This window comes from Euprymna scolopes, chromosome 40 (assembly GCF_053919585.1).
Source record: "Euprymna scolopes isolate OS-2025 chromosome 40, ASM5391958v1, whole genome shotgun sequence".
NCBI classification, from domain to species: domain Eukaryota; kingdom Metazoa; phylum Mollusca; class Cephalopoda; order Sepiida; family Sepiolidae; genus Euprymna; species Euprymna scolopes.
Genome location: NC_136521.1, coordinates 15413865 through 15422003, shown reverse-complemented (window position 1 = coordinate 15422003; position 8139 = coordinate 15413865). Strand labels below are relative to the sequence as shown.

General features: G+C 31.2%; 1 protein-coding gene across 1 annotated transcript in view; it reads left to right on the top strand.

Moving 5' to 3' along the window:
• LOC145265731 (S-crystallin SL20-1-like) overlaps positions 1-7110 on the top strand; it is an 11708-nt gene extending 4598 nt beyond the window's left edge. The window contains exons 3-6 of the mRNA XM_080121786.1: positions 724-839; positions 2529-2564; positions 4428-4535; positions 6721-7110. Of these exons, the coding sequence (XP_079977912.1) occupies positions 724-839; positions 2529-2564; positions 4428-4535; positions 6721-6885 (425 nt within the window). The 3' untranslated portion in view covers positions 6886-7110. The remainder of the gene's footprint in view (positions 1-723; positions 840-2528; positions 2565-4427; positions 4536-6720) is intronic.
• Positions 7111-8139: the final 1029 nt, after the last annotated feature.

Here is an 8139-nt window from a genome sequence, read left to right as displayed (position 1 = left end):
CTGTTAATCTCTTCCTCTCTTAGTTTGCATACAAAAATCTAAAATCTTATAGACCAAGCTCAAACCTCTGTCCTATCGCTGCAATGTTGCATCCCTGCGCCTGTTTTAAGAGTACTTTAATGGAATGTGCTTTGAACAACTCATATCGCCTGTGATCATACTTCCGACTAACTTGACAAGCAGCAAAATTCCACCCTTTCATTTTTGAGACAACTAGATACAAGAAAATTTTCTACTATAATATGTCTTCCCTCGAAATAATAGATTTTGGAATTCATTCCTTGTTCCCTGCTCTCCTGACTGTAGTAATCTTCAGACGTTTAAATGTAATGTAAATACATATCTCGCTGCTCAAACCCCCACAATCCATTATTAGGCACGATCTTTACTTTCCAAGTGGCAATATGCTTTCATTAGCGTGGAAACGTCTAAAAACAACTAAACCGTAAATTTCAAATCCTATTCAATAAGTATATTTACTAAATAAAATCCACCAGAATGGATTTCAGTTTCTTTATATTATTAGTTGTTGTCCCCCGGATAAACTATAGCTATAAAAAAATATCGTAGCGAAGCACGTTATTATATTGTGAAAAACATGGCACAACGATAACAAATAATAATTGGTAAGGCAGAAATAAAGTTATATGTGTAACCTTAAATGGTATTTGAGAATTGCTTTATATTTCATATGCATTAAGTTATTGATTTTTTCCCCGCCAGGTTTCTATGGTAAAAACAACATGGACATGTTCAGAGTTGATTACATTTGCGATTGCTTCTATGAAATTCTTCATGATTACATGAGGTACTTCCACGCCAAGAATGGTCGCTTCATGGTAAGTTTATTAATCCTTTACGATATTGATCTATTGATTTATTTCTTAGTACTTAAATAAGCACCTGTGTAGTTTTAAATTTCAATTCAACTTTTCACGCTATTCTTAGAAAAATTAGTAAAATTGGAGAAAACGAGTGGTTACATTAAATGTTAACAAAACAATGTTCTTGGCATTTTATAACTACAAGAACGCTGACCGGCGTTGCGCAGTCGTAAAATTTGCATAAATACGATATTTTGATTTATGCTATTTTCGTATGCATGCATTATTATGTAAGGAATTCTCTATTGGTTATTATATTGTACCCAATATATGGTAATGACCGCCCGGCGTGGCCTGGTTGTAAAATACGCTTAAATATTATATTTTTATTTATGCAGATTTCATATTTATTATGATGTCAATACTCTATTGATTATTGTTTTAATCAATATATAGTGATTCAAAAAAGTTTAAAATATATGAGTTAAATGCCATCTGTTAGAATCAGGATTAAAACTTCTAGCGTTTAAGCGTCATTCGTTTCCATCTGAACCACAAACGGATTAATATCAATACTCCAAACATTAACCGATATTTACGTAAAATGTATATTTGTGCATGCGTAGAGAAATACTTTAAATCGACTTACGCCTCTCAAGTTCCAATTTAGAATTTATTTTACCGGCTAAAAGTCAAATCGAATTCGTTACACTGTATTTTGTTAGTAGCAGATGTAAGAGCGTATATATATATATATATATATATATATATATATATATATATATATATATACCTCCGTTGAGTCTGAAGAGACAATGGGCATCCCTGTGAGGGTAGCTGCGTACATAATTGTGGGCAAGGGTTGCGCAATCCTCTACCACACCTCTCATGAATCGGCACTAATGGGTTTAGTGGCAAGAAGAAGCCAAGACTGATTGGAAACAATGCCGAGATAAGCAGATCATATACAGCACTGAAATTTCCAAACGGTCGCCCATTTTAATATTGTTCAGGCTCAACGTTGCTTAACTTCGGTGATCGGTATAGGCACATACATAAATAACACCTCTTGATAGACGGAATATCACGGCAGTAGAACCTTCACCGAGAGTGCAATGTTTAAACATTATCAGGCAATATGAAATGATGTTGTCAAATCTGCTGGAAAAGTTAGACGTGGGATAACATGCCGTTACATTCAGTAATAAAAATTGAAAGGTTGATTCTCGGGTAAAACTCAAGAATTTCTGCACATTTGACAAAATTGTCGAAGGTTTTGCAGTCAGGTGAGTTTGAAGGTTAGATATCATGTTAGGTGTGGTCGGCAAAGTAATTAACAGAAATATCTGAGTATTTTACGTGTATCTATAGTCACATTAATAGCTAGCCAGTTGAATGATGACGGATATGTTTATTTATTACGAGACAATTTAATGACAGTTGTTTGCAATGCATTTGAAGACGACGATGTTGCAGTCAGCAACGAACCAGTTTCATCCTAATGTATTCTACAGGTTGAATGTCTCTGAAAAGAACCACTGTTCATAGAAATCTTCAATGCTAGTTATAAATAAGAAGAAAAGAAAGATTTTCGTTGTGATAGACGGACAAGTCCTTGCAACAGACGCATACTCTCCAATTTTCCTCAATTATCGTTTCTTTTTTTAAATAAGATAATGACGTAATCCATTTTTATTTTTCTAGGGCAACGAGCCTGAAATGAATGCCAGCAATATGGCAGTGAGTATTGGTTATTATTTCATTGTTCAATATTAGTGTGCTATTTATCACTAGCGTTTCTCCTAATATTTACGGGTGTTATCATAAGGTGTACCATTTTTAATATAGTTTATCGTTGTTTAATATTATTTTTACCATTTTTTTACATTAGGTTAAAAGTTGATTATCATTAAGTTTACCAGTGTTTTACATTATTCTTATGAAATGTTATAATACTTAACATAGTTTACTGATGTTTAACACACTTTTAGCATTGTTACATGTGGTTAATTAGCGTTTTATATACTTTAAGATTTTTAAAAATAGTTTACATTGCTTAAGAGTAAGTTTTTTTTCTATTATTTAACATTAATTTAATATTGTTTAACGTATTTAACTAGTTTTTTTACCTAAAAGTAACCATTGTTTAATATAATGGTTACACTTGTTTTACCGCTGTGTACATTACATTTATCAGTCTTTTTTGGAGGTGACGGTTGTTAACGACATGGAATGACGACAAGGGTATTCCAAATTCGAATCAAGTTCGTTTCACAAAAATTACTTCCGCTTAGGATGTTGGTGAACTTCACGTGGTCGCTCTTGTAATTCTTCATGTCTATCTAGAAATAAATAATTCTGACCAGCAAAATATCCGGAAAATCAATGCTAATAATAGAATAATCGAATTCATATGATAATGTCCAACATTGTTTTACCAAATAAATAAAATTAAATATATTATCAATATAATTATTATTTAAAATTGATGAAATTTTTCATTAAATTTATAATTAAATTTATCAATATTCCACATTAATTTTACCAGATTTAATTTTAGATAACATTTTACCAATTTTAACATTTTTAACATTATTTTGACCACTGTTCACTATAAATTTTGTTAGTGCTAACTATCTAGTATATAATTGCTTAGCATTTATTTAATTATTTTTTAACAAAGTTTACCAATGTTTTACATCAACCTTCATATTTTGTAATATTAAGTTTTCCACTTTTTAACCAGATTTAATTTTAGATAACATTTTACCAATTTTAACATTTTATCATTGTTTAACATTATTTTGATCACTGTTCACTATAAATTTGGTTAGTGCTAACTATCTAGTATATAATTGCTTAGCATTTATTTAATTAATTTTTAACAAAGTTTACCAGTGTTTTACATATTTTGTAATATTAAGTTTTCCACTTTTTAACCGAAGTTATACCATTGTTTTACATAGTTTACCAAGGTTTAATATTAATATTACCATCATTTGCATCAATTTTGTCTTTGCTCAACACAAAGTTTACCATTGTTTAACATAGTTCATCAGTATCTGATATTAATCTTATTATTTTTTTAACATTTTTAACATTTAGTTAACAACATTTCCATTGTTTAATATAGTTTACAAATGTTTAACACAGGGTTTACCAATGTTTAACATAGTTTAGCATTTTTAATATTTGGAATTGTTTAACAGTTAACTATTGCTTGGTTCTAAGTTTACCATTATTTTCTGTTAATTAATACTAATTTTACCGTTGTTTTACATAAATTTTTTAATTGTTTTACATAATTTATTACTAACATAACGAATAGTCTGGGTTACCATTATTTAACATTAGTTTAATACTTTATAGCATAGATTATCATAGTATAACACAAGGTTTGCCATGTTTAACATAAAATTTACAATTGATTAACATAAATTTTACCATTGTTTAACCAATGGTTTCCAGTTAGTTACATTCATTTAAACGTTCTTCAACGTTAACTAAAGTATTGTTTAAAAATGTCCGCATTGTTGATTAACATTGAATTTAGAATTGTTTAACACATAAAATATAGTTATTGAATGTTGTCTGCTATTTCAGCCTATCCTGCATCACAGATACTTGGAAACCTGTCGCAGGATCCTTCCTTTCCTGGAAAGAACCTTGGAAATGCGTAACGGCGGTAACCAGTTCTTCCTTGGTGATCAGGTACGCCAATATTTTACATCACTAAATGGACATCTATTGACATCATAATTTCCAAAACATATGAAAATGTGGAGACAAACAGACAGAAATATAACCTTTTATATATCAGATTAATATGCGGCTACACCTTCATAAGCATGTTTCGGTCAGTTAGTTACAAGTAACTACAGACATATGCAGGTGACATGGCTTATACAAAAGTTCAGTTAGTAATATTTGACTGAACTTTTGTATAAGCAATATCGCCTGAAGAAGCCTCTACTTTCTTGTAACTGGCTGACCGAAACATGCTCGTGAATGTGTAGCAACATATTAATGCTTATACAAGATAAATAAAAAGTATATCTTGCCCTACTTCGATATTTGGAAATCTAATATAAACCTCTTTAAAACTTCATTGGTTGCTTCACCTCTGAAAAATTTTAACCTGGAATATATATATATATATATATATATATATATATATATATATATATATATATATATATATACAGTGATGATCATATTTATTGGCACGGTAAAATAAAAGTTAAATTTTGTCTAATAAATTCTAAAAAAGGGATTTAATTAAAGAAAATAACAAAGTATATTATGTATTTTTAACTGGCCTTTCCGATGCAGCAATCGGATTTTAGAAAAAATAAATAACAAAGGAACAACAAACATAATTGCAAAAAAACCTTGTTCAAAATTATTGGCACGATTTATTTAATAATCAATTGTATAGCCTTTGGCCTTGATTACCTTCCTCAGTCGCTTTTCATTGTTTACAACCAAGTTGTTGCACTCTTCAGTAGTAATTTTAGCCCACTCTTCCTGACAATAATCCTTCAATTGAATAAGATTCTTAGGCTTCCTTTGCATTACCCTCAATTTTAATGTTCTCCATAAATTTTTAATTGGATTAAGGTCTGGGCTTTGTGATGGCCACTCCAAAACATTAATATGATTGTCCTCAAGCCATTTCTTAGTCAGTTTAGCCGAATGCTTTGGGTCATTATCTTGCATGAACCACCAACGACGACCAAGTGAGAGCTCTTTAGCAGAGTCTTTCAGGTTTTCATCCAATATTTTAACATAATCTTCCTTTTTTATGCTACCTGTGACCTTAACAAGTCGCCCTGGTCCAGAGGCAGCAAAGGATCCCCAAAACATCAAACTGCCTCCACCGTGCTTCACTGTGGGTATGGTGTTCTTAGGCAGGAAAGCTTCGCCAGATTTTCTGTAAATATAAGACACTTTATTGTGGCCAAATAACTCTATTTTCGTTTCGTCAGTCCATAGAACACGTTTCCAGAATGCAACATCTTTATCAATATGACGTTTTGCAAAGGCTAGCCTTGCTTTCAGGTGCATAGGCTTCAATAAGGGAGTCTTTCTCGGACGACATGCTTTTAAACCAGCTCTCTTCGAAATTCTACCAACTGTATGTCGAGATACATTCACTCCAGAGGTTCTCTGTTCATCAACAATCTCCCTAACAGAGATCCTTGGGTTTTGTTTTACTTGTCGAACAATTTTCCGTTCATCTCTTGGGGAAAGAATCCTTTTTCTCCCTCTACCCTCTAAACTCATAACGTGGCCTTGCGATTTGAACTTGTTTATTATGGCTCTAACAGTGGATTTGGGAAGGTTTAGCTTCTTTGAAATCTTATCATAGCCCTCCCCATTGGTATGGCATGCTACAACAAGCTTCCTGACGTCTTCGCTGTGTTCCTTAGTTTTAACCATGGCGATTGAAAATTATAATTTAGTCACTTATAATAGTTTAAATAAATCTCTATCTAAAAATTATCTGAAAAAAATTATTCACTGAATTAGCGTTAAACAAGCATAATATGGCTATAAAAAAGTTCAGAAAGCACGTAAACCGGAAATTGATTGATATTATACTGATACTAAAAGAAAAACAAAGCCGTGCCAATAATTTTGAACAAGGGTTTTTTGCAATTATGTTTGTTGTTCCTTTGTTATTTATTTTTTCTAAAATCCGATTGCTGCATCGGAAAGGCCAGTTAAAAATACATAATATACTTTGTTATTTTCTTTAATTTAATCCCTTTTTTAGAATTTATTAGACAAAATTTAACTTTTATTTTACCGTGCCAATAAATATGACCATCACTGTATATATGTCAGTGTATGTCTGTGCCTGAACTATATAAATTCCTTTTTTTTATTCCAGATGATGCTGTGTGATATGATGTGCTATTCCTGCCTGGAGAACCCAATGATCGAGGACCAAACCATGTTCAATAATTACCCCAAGCTGATGTCCTTGTGGAAACGTGTTGCTGCTCATCCCAAGATCTCCGTTTACCTGAAGAAGCGTTCCAACACCAATTGGTAGATTGTCCTAATGACTAATTAAATTGCAATAAATACGACTTACTAGCCAACGGCCTGATTCGATGCTTATCCAAACATTGGGATTTTTTTTATGTTTGTTATAAAAGAACGATTTAAACCGTGGCCAAGAAACTTTTTAAATCCTGCAAAAATGCGCGAAAAGCATTTTATAACGAATGTTGATATTATAATTAAGAATTTGAAAAAAATAAAGTTTCCATTTTGAAATCTGAAAATGTTGTCCTTTGGTGTTCATTCCTTTGTTTTAAAACTTTTTATAAAATTATATTAATTTAACTTTTTAAGAATCGAAATCAAGCCTCTTAGTCGACAGCGTTAAAATTATTTACCTTTCCTATCAATAAATATTTTGAATAGAAAACCTCTCCAAACACCGCAGATAGATAGATAGATAGATAGATAGATAGATAGATAGATAGACAGACAGATTGATAGATAGATAGATAGATAGATAGATAGATTGATAGATAGATAGATAGATAGATAGATAGATAGATAGATAGATAGGTGCCAGAAAAGATAAATGTCAGGAAACGAGAAAAAAAAATTTCTGGTAAAATTGTTTGAATCAGGAAAAAAGTGAGTTTACAAAGCCGGTTAATTTTATTAAAAAAAAATCGGGAAAAAAGTGAGTTTGCAAAGCCAGTTAATATTTAAAAAAAATATTAGCGTAGATAGATTGAATTTATCATAAACGTCTGAATATAGCTTAACATGGATTATATTCCTAAACTGTACACATAAAAATAATTTTCCTTTAAATTATTGTGAATTAATTAAAGTAAAGTAAATACGACAAAGCTATGATTATTTTGTAGAAGCAATTTTTCAAGCTCTATTTATGACAAAGTTCAAATAAATCAGTTTGTAGAACATTTTGCTGAAAATCTGAAGTTTTACATTTTAAGTTCCGGTCATGGAATCAGCTTTATTTGTTGGGGAGGTCTCTTTCTAAATGAGACACATTCCGCATGCATTTATGTCGTTTGAAATATTGTAGATGATGGATGGGCGGAACAAACAAAACCTTTATTAATGTTTCTGAATTTTTGAGATGCGCATTGTTAATTTTTGACGTTTGACCGATGAAATCTCCGACCGTTTTCAGGTGCATGTGTCGAACTTGGGAAAAATATTTTTTTAACATTTTTCACATATCAAATCAGTAAACGTTGAAATTACTCCGAAATATTTATAAAAATGTCCGAGATGGCGTAACATCTTTAATAATCTC